Genomic DNA, 23,058 nt, shown 5'->3' on the forward strand with positions numbered 1-23,058 from the left:
CTATGTCAATGATTTGATATATTTCCATGTTTGCAGATGACATAAAACTAGGTGAGAATGTGAGTTGTGCACAGGGTGTAAGGAGGCTTCAAGGGGATTTGGAGAAGCTAGGTGAGTGGGTTAAGAACATGGTAAGAATGTGAATAAGTGTGAACTTATCCACTTTCGGGAAAAAAAATAGAAAGGTAGAGTATTTCTTTAGTGGCAAGAGGTTGGAAAGTATTGATGTCCAAAGGGTCCTGGCTGCCCGTGTTCTTGAGGCACTAAAAGCTGGGCATGCAGGTGCATGCAATTAGGAAGGCAAATGGTATGTTCGCCATTATCACAAGGGGTCGAGCCCCCGGGGCCATAGTTTCAGAATAAGGAGCAGGCCATTTAAGATTGAGATGAGGAGGCATTTCTTCACTCAGCGGGTGGTGAATCTTGTGAATTCTCTACCACAGATGACTGTGGAGGCTCAGTCACCAAGTGTGCCCAAGACAGAGGTCAACAGGCTTCTAGATAGTGAAGACATCAAGCGATCTGGGAATAGTGTGGGAAAATGGCTCTGAGGTAGATAGCCATGATCTGATTGAATTGCGGAGCAGGCTCAAGGAGCTGAATAGCCTTCTCTTGCTCCTTTTTCCTATGTTCCTATACCTAGTTGTCACAATGGGTTGCGAGAGTTAGGATTTTACTGTCAAAGCATTGTATGGAAGCAGAATTGGCTGAGGTTAAGATCTTTAAAGTAATTAAAGCAGTACATTAATCCACAATTTGTTCTTAATCTAGGACAAAGGTTCGGCACAACATTGTGGGCCGAAGGGCCTGTTCTGTGCTGTATTTTTCTATGTTCTACATGGGTTAGGGAGGCCCAAGGGTCAGAAGTATAAGTAACACAAATACAAAGCTTGTTAGATATCAGACAGTATTCCTTTTTAGAGAGAGTTATGTAAAATGTTTCCAGCTCATGCGGAGAGTGGAAACAAAAAAAGGGAGGTGGACAAGTTCGCAACTGGAGCCAGTGTTAACTACCAGTGTTAGGTCCCTTCGGACATATCACGCAAATAAAGAAGAGTGAACAAGTTGAAATATTGTCCGATACATGTGTAGTACTAGAATTTCTAGCTGAAATAACTTGCAACATAAAGTACATCTCTAAATATAAAAGAAATACAACCCACAATTTCTTCTTAAAAAATGACGCTGCTCACCTCAGCCCACAGTACTGAATCTAGACTGCCCAAGTCTCCATCTAGTGGTAGGAATTGGTCGGTGCAGTTAGCAGCTGAAGTCCCTCCCGACTACCTGCACCAATTAACCTGTGCCATTAGATGGAGCTGAGGACTTAATGCGATTTAAGAAGTGAAACCAGGAGCAGACCCAGAAGTCAGGACAGTAAGAAGTGTTACAACACCAGGTTAAAGTCCAACAGGTTTGTTTCGATATCACTAGCTTTCGGAGCGCTGCTCCTTCGCTCCAAAAGCTAGTGATATCGAACCAAACCTGTTGGACTTTAAGCTGGTGTTGTAAGACTTCTTACTGTGCTCACCCCAGTCCAATGCCGGCATCTCCACATTAGAAGTCAGGAGCCACTGAAGAGCAGACCTCAAGGACGAAACAAAAGAAGTTGAGAGTTCATCAAACAACAAGCCACATTTCTATACCACTTAAAAAGGTGGTCCATCACTAAAACATCAACAAGCAAGGGCAATGGGTTTTCAAGCATTGTATGGTTATGGCTACAGTTCAGTGGGTGTGAAGAAGTCTTTGTAGCCTTGGGCAGGTTAATTGTACATCTTTATTGACTCTTCGAACTACTTACAAATATATAGTAAATATATACAGATATATACAAATCTATGAGCTGTCTCCATGCTTGCTGGTACACACAGCTTTGTCCAACATTCAACTGACCCTGGGTGTGGGTCATGTGCTCTCTTATGTCATTCTGTGGACACTACTATATTCCGTCCCACATTAAGCCTATATGTGCCAGACTATATACACCTCCCTCACCCCCCATCTTTATCCAAAGTATTTTAAGTGACCCCGATCGTACTGTTGCTTGTCATTTTAATTCACTATTTTTCTCCTATGCTTACATTTCCATCCTTAGCCTGCTGCAATGTTCCAGTGAAGCCCAATGTAAACTGGAGGAACAGCGCCTCATCTTCCAATTAGGAACTTTACAGCCTTTTGGACATGGCATTCAATTCAATAACTTGAGACCAAGAACCCTCACCTCCATTTTGATATACTTTTTTAATTCCCCCTTCCCTCCCCCATATGCCCATCTGTAACTTGTTTTGCTTTCAGAGAGTACTGACCTTTGTTATGCTAGTAACACACTCGGCTACTTAACCCTTATGCCATTATCAGCACCTACTTTAGTCTTTAACACTGCTGTTGACTTGTGTCCATGACATCTTCGTCAAATCTCTCCCTAGTTCCCACCTATCCCTGACCTATTTTTCTTCCCCTGCTCCACACCCCTCTCCAACTATATAATCCATAACATTTCTACCCCTCTTCAGTTCTTAAGAAGTCAAAACGTTAACATTGTTTCTCTCTCCACACATGCTGCCAGACCTGCTGAGTATTTCTAGCATTTTCAGTTCTTAGTTATTTTAAGTGATTATTGTTTACCTTATGTCTAACATTGTTATTACTGACATACATTTACATTGTCCTTACTACATTATCACTACCCTATCTACCCCCCTTCAAGTTCTGGAATTCACAGGTTCAGGGAGTCTGGAGGCATTATATCCCTTCCACGCCAGAGTATGGCACCGCTCTGCGATCTCTCTCTCACAGATCTTCTTACAGCTCTTATATTTATCGTATGTCCTTTGTTTTTCATGTATGGAACGAGCTGTCTGGACTGAACGCAGCACAGTACTTTTCACTGTACCTCGGTACACGTGACAATAAACAAAAAATCCAATCCAAATCCATATCTTATTCACGCTCCTGCCTGTAGGCTCTATCGATGCTGGGCTCTATCGATGCTGGTTCTTCCTGGAGGTTTGGAGAGTTTTCTGGCATCCGAGTATGTTCTTTGTTATTTCTCCATTGCACAGCGAAGGTAGGCAGCTTATGGCTGCGGAGGAGACTCCTCCTAATTCTCCTGACTGTGTCCACTTCGGTGATCATTGCTCTTTCGATTAATGGCATCTTCTCTTTCAAAATATTTAATCCAGACCTTGTCACTGTACTGTAATAGTGACAAGTGTCCGGTGCGGCACATTATGCTGTAAGCAAAACTGCTCACTTCTTAAATGTCCTGATAATCATTGGTTACAAACCCTGACCTGAGTTTTGTCAGCAGGATTGAAAGTTGTGTGCGGGATTCCTGCCCATCAGATGTTCAGATAGGGACAGGACGCATTGTAATGGGGTTGACCTGTGTGTGTACAGTGCTGTGGGGAAGGCCTCATTCAGTTTGAGGGGTGCTTTTACTGTAAGGACCACTCTTTCAGCCTTCCCATTTGAGTGTGGGCATCTTGGGGAGCTGGTGCGGTGGTGGAAGCCAGATGTGAGGGTGAATTGCACAAAGCACTCATGTGAAAATTGTGGGCTGTTATCAGACACGATCTTTTCCGGGATGGCATGGCTCACTAACTTCTCGTTTAGTGCCTTAATTAATGCCTCTGTGGTAGTCGTATAGAGTTGTGTCCTCTCAAGCAACTGGAGAAGTATTCTTCACTATAAGAAACGACATAAGTAAATATCCAAGATAGTATAAGATTCATATTAATACAAAAGAGAAAACCCCAAAAGAACGTATCCTTATGAAAAAATGTGGTCACAAATAACAAACAATAGTATTTTGGAACAGTTTAGATTATAAAATGTGGGATGTAATTTGCATAATTACTCACTTGGCTCTAAGGGCAAGTTGTCTGTCATTGGGACACACCCACTGATCTGTTCCACTTCCAAATATAGTGTCAGCCATGACGTCTGCCTGCTGAGATTTAGTGGGAAGGAAAATGTAATTGTCAATACTTTTGATAGTGTTTAAAGACTGATTGCGCTAAAGTAAAACTGTTCATTTATTTCATGTTCAGATTTGTACTCAAATAGTACAGTTCATCGTCAGATATCAACAGATCTAAATCATATAGCAGTAGGGGTCCAGTAAAACGCGGTAGTAGTTTTTATTTTATTTTTATTACCTTTTCAAATTTTGTGTGTGTGTGGGGGGGGGGGGGGGGAGCTGAAAGTGACATCACAGTAAAGCTGTGACCTGATTGGCTGGTTGGGAATCTCTCAAATTTGAAAAAAAAAATATTGCCAAAAGAAATCTAATTGATTAACTAGATAATGGAGTAACTAAACCGGAGGGCAGAGATCGGTATTTAGCATTTAATTTTACAGGAACAATCATCTCGCGTCAGGGCCATATAGTTAATTGTAACTCGATCTAACAATAATTCAAGTGTTTATTTTAAATTAATTAATTAGTGCTTAAATGTCACTCAGCGGGGTGCAGTGCTCCAACTGTGAGATGTGGCAGATCTAGGATGCTTCCAGTGTTCCGGTCGACTACATCTGCAGTAAGTGTAACCAATGGCAACTCCTCACAGACCGTGTGGTTCAGTTGGAGCAGCAATTGGATGCACTTAGCAGCATGCAGGTGGCGGAAAGCATCATAGATAGGAGTTATAGAGATGTGGTCACACCCAAGGTGCAGGCAGAGAGATGGGTGACCACCAGAATGGGCTGGCAGTCAGTGCAGGAATCCCCTGTGCTGTCCCCCCTCTCGAACAGGTATACCGCTTTGGATATGGTTGGGGGGAATAGCCCATCAGGGGAAAACAGCAGCAGTCAGTGCAGTGGCACCACGGCTGGCTCTGATGTTCAGCATGGAGGGTCAAAGTGCAGAAGAGCAATACTCATAGGGGATTCTATAGTCAGGGGCACAGATAAGCGCTTCTGTGGACGTGAAAGAGACTCCAGGATGGTATGTTGCCTCCCTGGTACCAGGGTCCAGGATGTCTCAGCACAGGGTAGCGGACATCCTGAAGGGGAAGGGAAAACAGGCAGACGTCGTTGTACATATTGGTACTAATGACATAGGCAGGAAGGGGCATGAGGTCCTGCAGCAGGAGTTCAGGGAGCAAGGCAGAAAGTTAAAAGACAGGACCTCTAGGGTTGTAATCTTGGGATTACGCCCTGTGCCACATGCCAGTGAGGCTAGAAATAGGAAGCTAGAGCAGCTAAACACGTGGCTAAATAACTAGTGTAGGAGGGAGGGTTTCTGTTATCTGGACCACTGGGAGCTCTTCCGGGGCAGGTGTGACCTGTATAAGAAGGATGGGTTGCATCTAAACTGGAGAGGCATAAATATCCTGTCCGCGAGGTTTGCTAGTGTCACATGGGAGGGTTTAATCTAGTATGGCAGGGGGGTGGGTACCGGAGCAATAGGTCAGAAGGTAAAACAATTGAGGGAGAATTAGGGAATAGGGCCAGTATGGCTCTGAGGAAGAGCAGACAGGGAGATGTTGCTGAAAACAGCGGGACTGGTGGCCTGAAATACATATGTTTTAATGCAAGAAGTATAACAGGTAAGGCAGATGAACTTAGAGCTTGGATTAGTACTTGGAACTATGATGTTGTTGCCATTACAGAGACCTGGTTGAGGGAAGGACAGGATTGGCAGATAAACGTTCCAGGATTTAGATGTTTCAGGCGGATAGAGGGGGATGTAAAAGGGGTGGAGAAGTTGCGCTACTGGTTAGGGAGAATATCACAGCTGTACTGCGGGAGGACACCTCAGAGGGCAGCGAGGCTATATGGGTAGAGATCAGGAATAAGAAGGATGCAGTCACAATACTGGGGGTTTACAACAGGCCACCCAACAGCCAGCGGGAGATAGAGGAGCAGATAGGTAGACATATTTTGGAAAGGAGTAAAAGCAACAGGGTTGTTGTGATGGGAGACTTTAACTTCCCCAATATTGACTGGGACCGACTTAGTGCTAGGGGCTTGGACGGGGCAGAGTTTGTAAGGAGCATCCAGGAGGGCTTCTTAAAACAATATGTAGATAGTCCAACTAGGGAAGGGGCTATACTGGACCTGGTATTGGGGAATGATCCCGGCCAGGTGGTAGAAGTTTCAGTAGGGGAGCACTTCGGGAACAACTACCACAATTCAGTATGTTTTAAAGTGCTGGTGGACAAGGATAAGAGTGGTCCTAGGGTGAATGTGCTAAATTGGGGGAAGGCTAATTAGAACAATATTAGGCAGGAACTGAAGAACTTAGATTGGGGGGGCAGATGTTTGAGGGCAAATCAACATCTGACATGTGGGAGGCTTTCAAATGTCAGTTGAAAGGAATTCAGGACCGGTATGTTCCTGTGCGGAAGAAGGATAAGTACGGCAAATTTCGGGAACCTTGGTTAACAAGAAATATTGTAGGCCTCGTCAAAAAAAAAAAGGAGGCATTTGTCAGGGCTAGAAGGCTGAGAACAGACGAAGCCTGTGTGGAATATAAGGAAAGTAGGAAGGAACTTAAGCAAGAAATCAGGAGGGCTAAAAGGGGTCACGAAAAGTCATTGGCAAACAGGGTTAAGGAAAATCTCAAAGCTTTTTACACGTACATAAAAAGCAAGAGGGTAGTCAGGGAAAGGGTTGGCCCACTGAAGGATAGGCAAGGAAATCTATGTGTGGAGCCAGAGGAAATGGGCTAGGTACTAAATGAATACTTTGCATCAGTATTCACCAAAGAGAAGAAATTGGTGGATGTTGAGTCTGGGGAAGGGTGTGTAGATAGCCTGGATCACATTGAGATCCAAAAAGACGAGGTGTTGGGCGTCTTGAAAAATAATAAGGTAGATAAATCCCCAGGGCTTGATGGGATCTACCCCAGAATACTGAAGGAGGCTAGAGAGGAAATTGCTGAGGCCTTGACAAAAATCTTTGGATCCTCACTGTCTTCAGGTGATGTCCCGGAGGACTGGAGAATAGCCAATGCTGTTCCTTTGTTTAAGAAGGGTAGCAAAGATAATCCAGGGAACTACAGGCCGGTGAGCCTTACGTCAGTGGTAGGGAAAGTACAGGAGAGAATTCTTCGAGACAGGATCTACTCCCATTTGGAAGCAAATGGACGTATTAGCGAAAGGCAGCATGGTTTTGTGAAGGGGAGGCCGTGTCACACTAACTTGATAAGAGTTTTTTGAGGAGGTCACAAAGATGATTGATGCAGGTAGGGCAGTGGATGTTGTCTATATGGACTTCAGTAAGGCCTTTGTCAAGGTCCCGCATGGCAGACTGGTACAAAAGGTGAAGTCACACAGGATCAGGGGTGAGCTGGCAAGATGGATACAGAACTGGCTAGGTCATAGAAGGCAGAGAGTAGCAATGGAAGGGTGCTTTTCTGATTGGAGGGCTGTGATGAGTGGTGTTCCGCAGAGATCAGTGCTGGGACCTTTGTTGTTCGTAGTCTATATAAATGATTTGGAGGAAAATGTAACTGGTCTGATTAGTAAGTTTGCAGACGACACAAAGGTTGGTGGAGTTGCGGAAAGCGATGAGGACTGTCAGAGGATACAGCAGGATTTAGATTGTTTGAAGACTTGGGCGGAGAGAGGGCAGATGGAATTTAATCCGGACAAATGTGAGGTAATGCATTTTGGAAGGTCTAATGCAGGTAGGGAATATACAGTGAATGGTAGAACCCTCAAGAGTATTGACAGTCAGAGAGATCTAGGTGTACAGGTCCACAGGTCACTGAAAGGGGCAACACAGGTGGAGAAGATAGTCAAGAAGGCTTGCCTTCATTGGCCGGGACATTGAGTATAAAAATTGGCAAGTCATGTTGCAGCTGTATAGAACCTTAGTTAGGCCACACTTGGAGTATAGTCAATTCTGGTCGCCACACTACCAGAAGGATGTGGAGGCTTTAGAGAGGGTGCAGAAGAGATTTACCATGACGTGGCCTGGTATGGAGGGCATTAGCTATGAGGAGAGGTTGAATAAACTCGGTTTGTTCTCACTGGAACGACGGAGGTTGAGGGGCGACCTGATAGAGGTCTACAAAATTATGAGGGGCATAGTCAGAGTGGATAGTCAGAGGCTTTTTCCCAGGGTAGAGGGGTCAATTACTAGGGGGCATAGGTTTCAGGTTAAGGGACAAGGTTTAGAGGAGATGTATGAGGCAAATTTTTTACACAGAGGGTAGTGGGTGCCTGGAACTCGCTGCCGGAGGAGGTGGTGGATGCAGGGACGATAGTGACGTTTAAGGGACATCTTGACAAATACATGAATAGCATGGGAACAGAGGGATATGGGCCCCAGAAGTACAGAAGACTTTAGTTTAGACGGCAGCATGGTCGGCACAGGCTTGGAGGGCTGAAGGGCCTGTTCCTGTGCTGTACGGTTCTTTAGAGTAAAAATAAATGCGGTCTTTTGAAAGGATTGATCATTGTTGGACATCTGACTTGGGGATTCAGATTTACCAGTTAAAATCATAGAATATACTTAATAGGTTTGTTATCCAACATTTCATTTCATTTTTATTTCTAACAATAAACATAGAGCACTATTTTGCGATTAAACCTTTGTATCTTGTCAACTCATTTCACTGTGACAACTTTTTAACCTGAAGACATCCTGTCACTCCTGATGGGGCGCCTCTCCCACTGGGAATGGACATTGGTAATTCGGACACAAAGAATGCACCTGAATTTTCAATAAGTTGCCCTCAGCAAGGGAACCCAGTAGTGGAAGGTCTTCAGAAAATACTTCAACATATAAAAGGTTGAAAAGTTCTATTCTTTTTTCTGAATTGCTCTTCTAATTTCACAGAGCATAAAATGTAATCGAAGGTCTTAGTGGTCATGAACCCAGTTGTTAATGGAAACAATAAAAAACTAGAACTCCGACCTAAACAAAAACTCAAGACAGGAAACCGGTTGAAAAGATGACAGAAAGCTACCTCAACGGATAAACTGGTTTAGAAAAGGAGCGGCAGAGGCCAGGTTTTGCTCCCTGGTCTTTGCCCATCTATCCGATTTGTGCGAGGCAAAGTAGCAAGTACGAACCTGGGTTCTGCCGGCCCTGACGCAGGAGAACAAATCAGCCTCCTTGGAAATGCGTGTGTGTGTATATGTCCTGTGAGCCCCAGAACTGAGTCAAATCTCAAACCAACACAAGATGTGCAGGCTGCTGGGCATCAAACATCAAAGCTAATACATGAATAAATCTACTGGTCAACAAACTGGTTGTGGAATAGTCAGTATCTTCACAAGGTTTAGCAGAGAAGAGACCATTGCCAAAAGGAAGAGAAACAGGAACATCTAACAATTTTTGAAAATGTACTGAAGACTGCAAGACACTTGAGGGCGCTCTGATGATGCTTATAAGCCACAAAACATTAATTTGTATTGTTTATCATCTAAATCCCTCAAGAGCCTTGCTGCCTAGTTATAAACTCCCAAACGTGGCTATTTGTACTGATCAAAAACTGTGGATTTCCTCTAAATAAATGCGGTGACCAATTCTTTAACTATTAAAGGTGCATTGAAAATCAGTGTGGTTACTATAGAAACCATTTTGCCACATTCCTGATTACTAATGGGCACAGCTCTGGCAGAAGGCTGTGGGTTGTCTGTGGCTCAGGAGTGCGTTTTTATACCATAATGGATCATATGCTCGGAATCATGATGTCTGATCATTTTGAATTCAAATAAACAGCTAATGATCAAGAAATATCGCACATAATCTTAAAGAACAAGCACCGTCTAAGCTGGCATACATGATGCCATTGTTGACCTTTTTCGCTCTCTGAAAATATTAATACAGGTCACCATAGAAACAAAATCATACAAGATTTGCTACTAACCTTCAAATATTCAAGCTGCACGGTTGAGCAATCAAAGCAGTAAACAGAAATGAACAGAGTAATCCAATAAAAGACATTATACCATCCTTGTGGAAGATTCCAAAGCTAAAATGTTCTATATATTCACATGACATTCGCTGTTTTACAAGAAACATGCTATGGGGAACACAAGAGCAGCATTATGCCATTCAGCACCCTTTGAGTCTGTTTCACCATTCAATAAGATTATCAGTGATCCATAACCTAACTCCATATATATAGTATTTGCCCCATATTCCTCAACATCTTGTACGTCATCTTGTGAAGGAGAAGCCACACTGCTTTAAACCGGATTGCTGTTTCAGTAGACATTCGGCAAATGGTGAGAGTTTAATAACACATTAAGCTGCAAGTCAGAATCCTGACTTTCTTTTTCTAAATGTGGTTACTAATGTCAATCAGAGGTCGGAGCCATCACCAATCCTGTACTGAATCAATTTGTCTTTTTATTGTCTTCAAAGTGTGGCACAGAGGTTAGACTGCAACAGGAAATGCCAAGGGCAGGAAATGTGTACATTTCAAACCATTTTACCATATTAGCGGATCTCGTACATATATTGTTACAGTGGTCAGAGAATAGTTTGACTTAGAACATTCTCAGGTGTGTCCGAGCTCAGCCATCTTCAGCTCCTTCATCAGCGACTTTCCCTCCATCATAAGGTCAGAAGTAGGGATGTTCGCTGATGACTGCACAATGTTCAGAACCATTTGCAACTTCTCAGACAGTAAGATTTAGGGGTTTTCGTATATAAAACCCTTCTCGTTCAAATATCTTGGTTTCTTGTTCCTTATTTGGAAATATTTCAAATTAACCCCTTGGCTACGGGTAAGGTACACCTAGGCCGGGATTCTCCGATCCGGCGCCCCGATGCCGGCTCGCCGATTCTCCGATGCCAATTTTTGGGTGCCCGGGGATCACCGCCGCGCCGGTCAGGGGCAGTTCAAAGTGGCCCCTCCCGGCGATTCTCCGGGCTTTGACGGGCCGAATGCCCGAGTTTGGCCGAGTCCCGCTGGCGTGGGTTATGTGAGGTCCCACCCGGCGGGATCTCGGAGTTCTGTCTGCCGGGGCTGTCCAGATGGGGGGGGGGGGCGGCGGGATCCGACACCGGGGGAGCCTCCACGGCGGCCTGGCCCGCGATAGGGGCCTACCGATCGGCGGGCAGGCTAGTTCTGTGGGGGCCTATGTTCCTCCGTGCCAGGCCCTTGTAGGGCTCCGCCATATTGCCCAGGGGCCGGCACGGAGACGGGAACCCACGTGCATGCGCTAACTCGCGACGGCCGTGGTGCGCGTGCGCGGGCTCATGCCGGTCGTGGCGCGCCGGCCCGCAGGTGCCGGAGCTGCGGAGACCACTCCGGCGCCGTACTAGCCCCCTAGGAAAGGGTGGATAGCTGCCAGGTGAGGCCGAAGTGGCTCACGCCGGCGTCAGAACCTGACTGCAGGATTGGAGAATCCTGGCCCTGGGTCACCCAAGCTCTAGCTGGAGTCATGGAAGCTGAGACGTCTGATTTCCATCGACCCCAGATGATACATTTCATTGTGAACAAATGACACATCCTTTAGATACATATTGCAGGTATACAAACAAGGTTACATTCTCTTATCAATAATAAGCAAAAGATCTTCGTGAATTATAGGCATTCTTAATACTATGGGCACAGTGATGAGGTCAAGGTCTTAGCAAACCTCAGTCTAATCCAAAAGCATTTTTTTTTCGAACAAATATCAAGATAAAGAAGCCATGTTGAGTTCAAAGTGTTGGGTTGAAAACTCATCTCTTTAAAGTTTGAAGTTTCCCAGATATTTTGGCATCTTTTATGGTAATTCATTTTTCAAGTAGAGTAGTTTCTTTACGGACAAAGCTGCTTTCGTATTCTCAACTTGCTTTTAACTATTTAATTGTCACACTCAGCAGGCAAGAATTCAAACCTATTTTTTAAAATGGCTATGGTACAATCCTAAAATATTAGTTCAAACCAATATAGAATCCTAGAAATTGGTATCATCAAAATCCTACAAGACACTGAGGCAATCCATGTCCATGTTAGCAAGACCTGGACAATATTAAGGCTGGGGCTGTTAAGTGGCAAGTAATAGTCGCGTCACACAAGTGCCCGGCAATGCGCATCTCCAATAAGAGAGAATCCACCTCCCCTGACATTCAATGGCGTTATCATCATTGAATCCCCCACTATCAACATCTTGGGGGTCACCACTGACCAGAAACTGAACAGGACCAGCCATATAAATATTGTGGCCACAAAAGCAGGAAAGAGGCTAGGAGGTCAAGTAGCTGACCTCCTGACTCCTCAAAGCCTGCCACATCCACAAGGCACAAGTCAGGAGTGTGATGGAATACTTTCCACGCCTGGATGAAGGCAACTCCAACAATATTCAAGAAGCTCAACACCATCCAGGAAAAACCTATACCTTGATTGGCACTCCTTCCAAAAACATCCACTCCCTCTACCACCAACACACAGTAGCATCAGTGTGTACAAGATGCACTGCAACAACTCACCAAGGCTCCTTTAACACATGACCTCTACCACCTCGAACAGCAAGGACAGCAGAGACATGGGATCACCACCACCTCCAAGCCTGACTCAGGCAGCACGGTAGCACAAGTGGCTAGCACTATGGCGTCACAGCGTCAGGGTCCCAGGTTCAATTCCCGGCTGGGTCACTGTCTGTGTGGAGTCTGCACGTTCTCCCCGTGTCTGCGTGGGTTTTCTCCGGGTGCTCCGGTTTCCTCCCATCGTCCAAAGATGTGCAGGTTAGGTGGATTGGCCATGATAAATTGCCCGTAGTGACCAAAAAGAGGTTAGGAGGGGTTATTGGGTTACAGGGATAGGGTGGAAGTGAGGGCTTAAGTGGGTCGGTGCAGACTCGATGGGCCGAATGGCCTCCTTCTGCACTGTATCTTCTATATGTTCAACCCATCATGCAACTTGTCGCCAAGAGAAATACCAAATGCACATTGTTCCGAAGTCTGGCTACAAAAGCGGATGCAGTTTCTACAGGACCTCTAATGCCTATATGGAACTTAGAGCGCTGCATAATAATGGAGGGTCGGGGGTTGTAATGGTCCCTCACTAGTTACACCAATTGATCAAAGGACTTGGGAGTCCAGAGCCTCCGGAGATGTTAGGCTTTGCACGAGGTTATATGTTTGTGGGCCGCAAACTTACTGTATTATTACTTTCTGTTTATCTTCTGCCATGATTTAATTGGCAGCAAAAAAGTATTGAAGCATTTCGACATATTTCCCCCAGCTTTCAACCACCGGTTCAAATGGACCAACTTTCCCGAATAGGTACATAGCTTTTCAACTGTTTACAATGTTTCTTACCTTTCCAAGACTCGAGAGGCCACTCTTCCCCTCCCACCCTTCCAATTTTTGAAAACTTTTCTCTGCCGAGTGGATCGATTTATTCTCGTTGCCAATGTTGTAGTGCAGGGCAAAGCGGTGAGGCAGTGTTAACTCACAAAAATGATTTATTTAACAAAGATTAACTTAATATACAAAACAATACAGCTCCAACACACGCCTACTGCCCTCAACTCCCAAGCCTACTTTGACGATACCCCAACAGCCAGGTCTGCACCTAGACACACGATAGGCTGAGGTTTGCACACTCTGTCCCCTTAGGCTCCAGGAGGGTCACGTGGCTCACGAAGGATTGCCCCTTAAAGGGGCCACGCTATCACTTTTTTCCTTTTTTTTAATAATAATCTTTATAGTCACAAGTAGGCTTACATTAACAATGAACGTACTGTGATAACACCCTAGTCGCCACCTCCAGCACCTGTTCGGGTACACAGGGGGAGAATTCAGAATGTCCAATTCACCTAACAGGCAAGTCTTTCGGGACATGTGTGAGGAAACCGGAGTATCCGGAGGAAACCAACGCAGACACGGGGAGAACGTGCAGACTCCGTACAGACAGTGACCCAAGAGGGCATCGAATCTGGGACCCTGGCGCGGTGAAGCAACAGTGCTAACAACTGTGCTACCGTGCTGCACTTCTAAACATGACACTTCCCCAGTCACACTTTTTAACAACAAAATTTATCAATGACAGCGCCCAAGTTAACACTCACAACCAGAAGTATAGCTACTGCTAGTCGGGGGTTGTCAATCTTTGGAATTTACCACGCAGGAGGGCTGCGAATGCTCAGCTGTTAAATACATTCAAGATGGAGATTGAAGATCTTTGGACACTAAGAGAATTGTAGGAAACGAGGACAGGGCATGAAAGTGAAGCTAATGCAGAAAACAGCTTTGATCTTATTGAATGGGCGTGTAGGCCTAGAGGCCACTTGGCTTATTCCTGCTCCGACTGCTTATGTTCTTATGCAAATATTTTGTAGTCGGAATTTCCCATGACTTGACTGTCAGGGTGCAGTTTCAGACTGCAACCAATAGGTAGCACCGAATCACAAGTCTCTCCATTGTGGCCCAATTCTATCAATTTTATTTCTTCACCTGAATTTTTGGCAATTTCTTTGGTCCTTTCCCAATGGGACAACTATAATGTTTACATTTTGGAACTATTTCATTCCTTCTGATGTTTTTTCCCTCCGTTCTTTAACTAGTCTAATCCCAATTTATTCTTTCACAAATTCCCCTTCCTTCAAGCACCAATCCAGTATACTCACCCCAATCTCAGAAATAGGAGTCCATGCCCCTCCCCCCCCCCCCCCCCCAGCTGCCACTTCAACCCCGAGAATTTGTTGGGCATTAATTCACTCTTATCCTGATCATTATTTTTCAGTGATGTGTTAATTTGCTATTTTTGTATCACAGCAGCTTTTCAAAATAACTTAATGTTTAGTCTGCTGATCATGAGGTTTACAGATTTAACTTGTCTTGTTCTATGAGATGAGCTGAAATAGGCCCAATTCTCTAATTGTCAATTCTGATTCTAGCATAACACACGGTTGTTCTGATCAAAACACAAATCAGGTCATCATTGAACTGTTTTTGGATTGCCCACCCTTGATCTGCCTGAGCCCTCAATTTTACACCTTTCTCTAGTTTCTCTCCTTAGGCCCCCTCCAAGCTCATCTTGGCCATCCGACCCACTTCTTCCTCCAGTGATCCTATTCCCACTAAGCTGCTGACCATTGTCGTCCAGCTGGGCCTGCTCTCACCTAATTCCCTTTTTATCTTTCGAATCGTAGACAAAGAAGCACCTGCAATGGTTTCCCTTCCTGCTCCCACACCATTATCTCTGGTGTCCCCCAAGAATCTATCCTGGCCCCCTTCCATTTCTCATCTATGTGCCACCCCTCACTAATGCCATCCCAAGTCACTTGCTTTAGTTTTAACATGTATGCCGATGGCCCAACCCCACCTCACCGCCACCTCTCTCAACTCCTTCACTGTTGCTACATTATCAGACCGCTTATCCAAGACCCAGCACTCGATAAGCAGAAATTTCCTCCAATTAAATATGGGGAAGAGTGAAGCCATCATTTTTTGTCCCTACTCTGAAGTCTATTCCTGAGCCACTATACTTCAGTTTAGGCAGCTATACTACAGTCTCCATACCAGCAGCAAATCTTCCCACTAAGGATAGATCCTACCAAATGTACAGTTTTTAAAAATACATTTTCTGCATCTATCCATATAAAAGATATAAATACTGGAATCTTCTACAGCCATCATTGTTGCACCTAAAGTGTAGGTTACCCTTTGTATAGAAAGAACTTGTATTAATTTTTAAAGCATTTCTAATGGAAAGGACAGATGGTGAATACGAGACCAGGAAGTATAAATAAACAAAGGAGGGCAAAGTATAATATATTTGCAGATAGCTTTGTGAATTGTTCCAAAACAAATTATAGTTCAATAAATTGTATCTGAGCAACTTGCAATACTTGAGAAATGCTCCAAGACATTTATTGCCGTATAAACAATAGTTAAATCTCCACGCAAAATAAATTCTTACATCTGCCTAGTGAATGCAGAGAAATACATCAAATCCATAAATGTATTGACTTACAGTTTCAGACTTAACATACGGCTCTGCATGCATCACTGATGCATGACATTTGCAGAGCCTGAGTTTCTGGGAGATAATGGTCTGGTTTCACAGGTGTGTTAGGAAAACAAAGGTAGTTTAAAGGGATTAATATTTGTGTTGGAAAACATTAGAAAAAAGGTACAGTTTTAAATGTGTTTCTGCGACTAGAATGGTAAAACCTATAGGGCATGATTCTCCGGAAAGATTTCTAAGTGTTGTAGCGAGCAGGAATTGCCACGAGCTTCCCGGCGCTTGGCCCAGCGAGCCGGCAATGCTATTCAACATTAATTGGTCCACTTAAGGAGGTCTCACAGCCTTCTCGCCGCAAATGATGGCTTACCAGCTGATTTGCTGGCACCGGACTCGCCAGCCCCCCGCCAACAAGGTCGAGCAGCACTTAAGCTGCACTTGCTTAGCCAACCCCAGCCAGCTAGCAACAATGACGCAGAGGAGAGCAGCCCCAAGATTAGGGGATGCTGACCTGGAATGGCTGCTAGACGCTGTGGAGGACAGGAGGGATATCCTGTTCCCCCGAGGGTTCAGAAGGGTCAGCCATAGACCAGCCAGTGCCAGCTGGGACGAGGTGGAGGTGGCTTTGAGCACGGGGAATGTGAGCAGGAATACTGGCCTCCAGTACAGGGAAAAGGTCAATGACCATGGAGTAATGGTTAAGGACACAAGTGAATAGATCTGAAGAGTAGCTAGTTAAGGAATCTAGAGAAATGAAGATAAGTTTCCAAGAAATTTGGAGTTAGAATCATAGAATCATAGAATTTACAGTGCAGAAGTAGGCCATTCGGCCCATTGAGTCTGCACTTGCCCTTGGAAAGAGCACCCTACTTAAGCCCACATATTCCCCCTATCCCCAGCACGGTAGCCTTGTGGATAGCACAACTGCTTCACAGCTCCAGGGTCCCAGGTTCAATTCCGGCTTGGGTCACTGTCTGTGCGGAGTCTGCACATCCTCCCCGTGTGTGCGTGGGTTTCCTCCGGGTGCTCCGGTTTCCTCCCACAGTCCAAAGATGTGCAGGTTAGGTGGATTGGCCATGATAAATTGCCCTTAGGGTCCAAAATTGCCCTTAGTGTTGGGTGGGGTTACTGGGTTATGGGGATAGGGTGGAGGTGTTGACCTTGGGTAGGGTGCTCTTTCCAAGAGCCGGTGCAGACTCGATGGGCCAAATAGCCTCCTTCTGCACTGTAAATTCTATGAAACCTTTTTGGACACGAAGGGCAATTTAGCATGGCCAATCCACCTAACCTGCACATCTTTGGACTGTGGGAGGAAACTGGAGCTCCCGAAGGAAACCCACACAGACACGGGGAGAACGTGCAGACTCCGCACAGACAGTGACCCAGCCGGGAATCGAACATGAGACCCTGGAGCTGTGAAGCAACTATGCCAACCATTGTGCTACTGTGCTGTCGTGCGTTAAGTGAACAGAGACCAAGGTATGGCTCAGAGTGGAGAGTGTATTTGCTGACAGTCATCTTGTTTAAAGGGGATTTTGAGTTAATGAGGCCTTTATACAAAAATACATAGATAGAAAATAGAAGCAGGAGGAGGCCATTTGGCCCTTCGAGCCTGCTCCGCTATTCATTATGATCATGTCTGATCATCAAGTTCAATACCCTGATCCCACCTTCCCCCCCGTATCTGGTGATCCCTTCAGCCCCAAGAGCTTTATCTCATTCCTTCTTGAAATTACACAACATTTTGTCTCAATTACTTTCTGTGGTAGTGAGTTCCACAGACTCACCAATCTCTGGGTGAAGAAATTTCTCCTCACCTCAGTCCTAAAAGATTTACCCCTTATCCTCAAACTATGACCCCGAATTCTGGACTCCCACCATTGGGACCATTCTTTCTGAATCTACCTGGTCTAATCCTGTTAGAATTTTATAAGTTTCTATGCGATCCCCTCTCAATCTTCTAAACTCCAATGAATATGATCCATGACTTATCTCTCCTCATATGACAGTCCTGCTATCCCAGAAAACTGCCTGGTAAACCTTCGCTGTTCTCCCTCCTTAACAAGAACATCCTTCCTCAGATAAGGACACCAAAACCACACACAATACTCCAGATGTAGCCTCACCAATGCCCTATACAATTGAATAAAACATCCCTGTTCCTATACTCAAATCCTTTCACTATGAAAACCAACATACCATTTGCCTTCTTTATTGCATGCTGTACTTACTTTGAGTAAAAGAGACATGGTCAATAATCCCCACCACAAAGTAATGCGTGCTGAAACCATTGAGGCAGAATGCAGAGGAAGAACTTGAGATACAGTGTCAGAAACATTATCCAAAGATGCACTCGGACACCAAGGTCTTGCTGAGTCTCCACCTCTATCAATTTACACCCATTCAAATAATAATCTGCCTTTCCATTTTTGCTACCAAAGCAGAAAACCTCACATTTATCCACATTATACTGCATCTGCCATGCATATGCCCACTCACTCAGCCTGTCCAAATCACACTGAGGCATCTCTGCATCATCCTCACAGCTCAGCCTCACACCCAACCTTGCATCGTCTGCAAATTTGGAGACAATACATTTAGTTCCCTCATCCAAATCATTAAATTCAATGAGATCCCTGCGGTATCCAACTAGTCACTGTCTGCCAGTTGGAAAAAGGCCCATATATTCCAACTCTTTGCTTCCTGTCTGCTAACCAGCTTTCTATTCATCTGAAGACATTACCCACAATCCCATGTGCTTTATCTTTACATAGTAACCTGCTATGTGAGAACCTGTCGAAAGCCTTCTGAAAGTCCAAATAAACCACATCCACCGGTTCTCCCTGGTCAACTCTACTACTTACATCTTCAAAAAATTCCAGTAGGTTTGTCAAGCATGATTTCCTCTTCATAAATCCATGCTGACTTTGTCTTATTGTACCACTACTTTCCAAATGCTATGAAAACCTTGATAATGGACTCCAGCAACTTCCCTACTACCAACGTTAGACTCCAGGGGCGTCATTCTCCGAACCCCCGCCGGGTCGGAGAATGGCCGTTGGCCGCCGTGAATCCCGCCCCCGCCGAAGTCTCCGGTACCGGAGATTGGGCGGGTGTGGGAATTGGGCCGCGCCCGTTGGCGGGACCCCCCACTCAATTCTCCGGCCCGGATGGGCCGAAGTCCCGCCCAGAAATTGCCTGTCCCGCCGGCGTAAATCAAAGCTGGTATTTACCGGCGGGACCAGGCGGCGTGGGCGGGCTCTGGGGTCCTGGGGGGGGCGCGGGGCAATCTGACCCCGGGGGTGCCCCCACGGTGGCCTGGCCCGCGATCGGGGCCCACCGATCCGCGAGCGGGCCTGTGCCGTGGGGGCACTCTTTCCCTTCCGCCTCCGCCACGGCCTCCACCATGGCGGAGGCGGAAGAGACTCTCCCCACAGCGCATGCGCGGGAAACTGTCGGCGGCCGCTGACGCTCCCGCGCATGCGCCGCATTCCGCGCCAGCTGGCGGGGCAACAAACGCCATTTCCGCCAGCTGGCGGGGCAACAAACGCCATTTCCGCCAGCTGGCGGGGCGGAAATCCCTCCGGCGCCGGCCTAGCCCCTCAATGTTGGGGCTCGGCCCCCAAAGATGCGGAGCATTCCGCACGTTTGGGCCGGCGCGATGCCCGTCTGATTGGCGCCGTTTTGGGCGCCAGTCGACGGACATCGCGCCGTTGGGGGAGAATTTCGCCCATGGTCTTTGGTTCCTTTTTTTTTACTTTCCTTTTTGAATAGCTGGTTTATATTAGCTACTCTCCAATCTGTAGGAACCATTCCAGAGTCCAAAGAATTTTGGAAAGTGACCACCAATGGATCTACTAGTTCTAGGGCCACTTCCTTAAGTATTCTGGGATGAAGATTATCAGGTCCTGGAGATTTATCCGCCTTCAATCCCATTAATTTCCCCTACACTATTTTTGTACAATTACTGATTTCCTTCAGCTCTTCACTAGAACTTGTCTTGCTCAGAACTTCCGGTACATTATTCATGTCTTCCTTTACGAAGATAGAAGCAAAGTACAAATTTATTCCTCAACCATTTCTTTGTTCCACATTATGAATTCACCCATTTCTGATCGTTTGGGGACTATAATCTCTTTTGTGAATCTTTTTCTCCTTACATACTTATAGAAACTTTTACAGTCAGTTTTTATGTTCTCTGTTAGCTTACTGACATACTGTATTTCCCCCTTCTTAATCAATCCCTTGGTCCACCTTTGCTGAATTTGAAATGGTTCCCAATCCTTAGGTCTCTTGATTTTTCTTGCTAATTGTGCAGTTGAATGAATAATTGTGCAGCTAATTGTCAATGAATGCCATGAACCTGTTTGGGTAACTGTGGATAGCTGCCAATGTGGGCGAGCTGAGAGATGTGGGTCTGAGTCTTGCGGCAATGTTAAATCCATGAGGGTGAAGTGAAGCTTGCATTACTATTAGATACGGGCCCTAACTCATAGACAATGTTGACAAGTTAGTGATGAGGATCTGGTGAATTGGGCTCTGATTGAGGCTAAAGGTGTAGTAGTACATAGGTCCCACTTATATGAGATCATTAAACTTTTTTTCCAGCACCGCATCTCGGACCTTGGGGCTATATTCCTGGCATTGATCTCTTTGGGTATCTGTTCCCACTGTCAACACATCATGTGTCTGGAGGGATTCCTGCCCAGGGAGGATGCAGAACCTCTCTCCCCCTTTCCACTTCCTCAACCACGTTCTCCCATGTGGCAGTCGAAAACCTGGGGGCCCCGCGCTCTCCCATTGTCAGTCACTGATCTCTCTTCCACAGGTCAGATTCAATTGCAGAATGATTCCCAGCCACAATGCACCTCCTCTTTAGTGCAGGCTGGATTTTAAAAGTGCAGATTACCAATGATATTGGTTCCCCTGCTGATGAGTGCAGCCAACGAACAATGCAAATGCACTGGCTGCACACAAACATCATCTTAATGAGAAGGCAGCACGTAGTTGGCATGCTGCCTGCATTTCACTCAACGGGCATGGGTGATTAGATTTCACCATCCCTGTATCCGCTTTCAGAGGCTCACTAAATTATAGCCCATTGACTCAGTACACACAAGAAAAGTAAGCAAAGCATTAAAATGTTAAATATATTGTTATATATCAGCTTCTGCCATCACTCCACAATATTTTTTAAAAGTGATTTGATTTTTGTGGTTTTCATTTCCTTGTTGGCGATCTGCGAGAATTCTTTAATGTGAATAGGTGATTACATCATCGCTATGCAAGGGACAAATGAAATCTCAGATAAGTTTGAAGATGTTTCAAATCCTTCGCTCGATGCTTTGATTTAACATTTTAGAACCAGCAAAATTAAACAAGAGATTTATTGGTTGCTTGGACAGCTTGATGACATCACTGTAGCTCCACGCTGGGAATGCTCATTAAAGAACTGTGCACGGCGAGGGAGGGAACGTTCTCACCACAGGGATCACTAGATCTCTCGGCGAGGCCTTCTAGGAGATCAAACACTGGTTTTGCCACTGACTGTAAAATTCAGGCCATTGTTCTGCTTATAACCACATTGTAATCACATTCCGAATATCACTTTTAGATTTTCTGATAAACGGAATCTGGACCCGCTAGAATGCTGGAACTCCAAAATGTAGAAAGCAATAGAAACCTGTAGTGAAATTCAAGCATAAATAAAAACAGAAAAATTATGGAAATACTGAATAGATGCGGCAATGTCTGGGGGAGCGAACAGATTCAGGTCAGCGAACTTCTGTCAGAAGAGCATTTCACTTTTCTATGAGTGAAATTCAAGCAGTTTGTCAATAGCATTTGAACCCCAGTATACCTCACAATGTTCAAACAGGCTTCAGGCAATATTATTCGGTGGAGCTTTGAATGTGGCCTGGTTTATTATAGCTTCATTTAGGCTTCATCTTCCTTCCAGTAACAGAGATCATGGACGATAGCAACAGATAACAGGCTCCTTTGTGAATTATATGACTTTACTTGAAGCTGCACAAGATCATATTTAATTTTGCGCCACATCTAATGTCACGTAATTGGATCAATTCTATCTGAACGGGCCAACTCCTCACTGGTTCTCTTTAGTAAAGCCACAAAGTAATTGCAACAGCAGTGCAACTTGCCAAACGCAACTCTTTTCCTCAACATTTACAGGAAGCGTCAGGAGATGGCGATAAAATGAAAATCGAGGAAACACGGTAATTAGGAATGTGGTTCTGCTGGTTGTATATTTTTTTCAAACCTATTCAAAAATGGAAGCTGTTTGGCTAGGTTGAAGGATCTAGTGCTTTTGACATGCTGATCGGCCTAGCAACCCAAGGCAAGTTGGTGACAATGCAGAACACAATGTCAAAGAATTGAATAAGAATGTTAGAGGTTCAAAAGAGAAGATGAGGTGTGAACTGCACAATTACATTCTAAAAGGTGGACTCATAACATGAATGTAATGAAGAGTGACAGCTGAGGAGGTTAGTTCAGAGAGTGGAAGATCAAACAGGAAAACGGGATATCAGGACCAAATTTTAACCTCTGCAATTTGACTATTTTGAGACCTCAGCGTGCAAGAAAAGCTGTGAAACTCCCAGCAAGTTGTGCCTGTAAAAGAAGTCTGCTTGGAAAACTAGTTGTTCTTCGCTACGCCATAAGCAGCCTGAGAGACATAAGTACCTGGTGTGGTAATTACTACTGGATCTTGCACATATTTTTTAAAAGCCGTTAGGATGTTGTTTGGGGAGGATTAGCTCGAAAGGTTTGGGAAATTTAGAAATTTGTAACTCTGTAACTTCAAAGATACTGGCCATTATCTACCCGAATCATAACAGAGTCTCATAGCACACGAGAATAGCCGGGTGTTTCCCAACGCTCGGAGCACCGAAAAATACCCCACTATCTAATGCCCATCCACGTAGATCGGGGGCCTTAGCAGGGAACTCCCCGTCGAGGCCACACTTAGCCCCATTTTCTGCACTGAGGAGCTCCGCTTGCCCCTGATACAACCCCCGAACCCCCCTCCCCAAGCCCCAACTCACTATCAGAAAGGCACCGGGCTCTCCCACACTCCACCCCGATCACTGCTGCACAAGAAAGTCAGCTTGATACCTGGACAATGCCATTCTGGGACTTCCGGTGACGGCGGGCGGGAGGCGGCC

The 23,058-nt window shown here is 45.2% G+C and overlaps 1 protein-coding gene across 10 annotated transcripts in view; it reads right to left on the reverse strand.

Moving 5' to 3' along the window:
- LOC140386791 (rab effector Noc2-like) overlaps positions 1-23,058 on the reverse strand; it is a 291,632-nt gene that overhangs the window by 155,806 nt on the left and 112,768 nt on the right. For 9 of the 10 annotated variants that reach the window (XR_011933672.1, XM_072469490.1, XM_072469500.1 and 6 more), the window contains exon 3: positions 3,867-3,955. Coding sequence is in view for 9 of the 10 variants with exons in the window: in XM_072469490.1 (XP_072325591.1) it covers positions 3,867-3,943 (77 nt within the window). In the remaining variant the exon portion in view is untranslated. Of the gene's footprint in view, positions 1-3,866; positions 3,956-9,832; positions 9,964-23,058 lie in introns of those variants that run through there. The other variant, XM_072469496.1, reaches the window with a different exon arrangement.

This window comes from Scyliorhinus torazame, chromosome 12 (assembly GCF_047496885.1).
Source record: "Scyliorhinus torazame isolate Kashiwa2021f chromosome 12, sScyTor2.1, whole genome shotgun sequence".
Classification (NCBI taxonomy): Eukaryota; Metazoa; Chordata; class Chondrichthyes; order Carcharhiniformes; family Scyliorhinidae; genus Scyliorhinus; species Scyliorhinus torazame.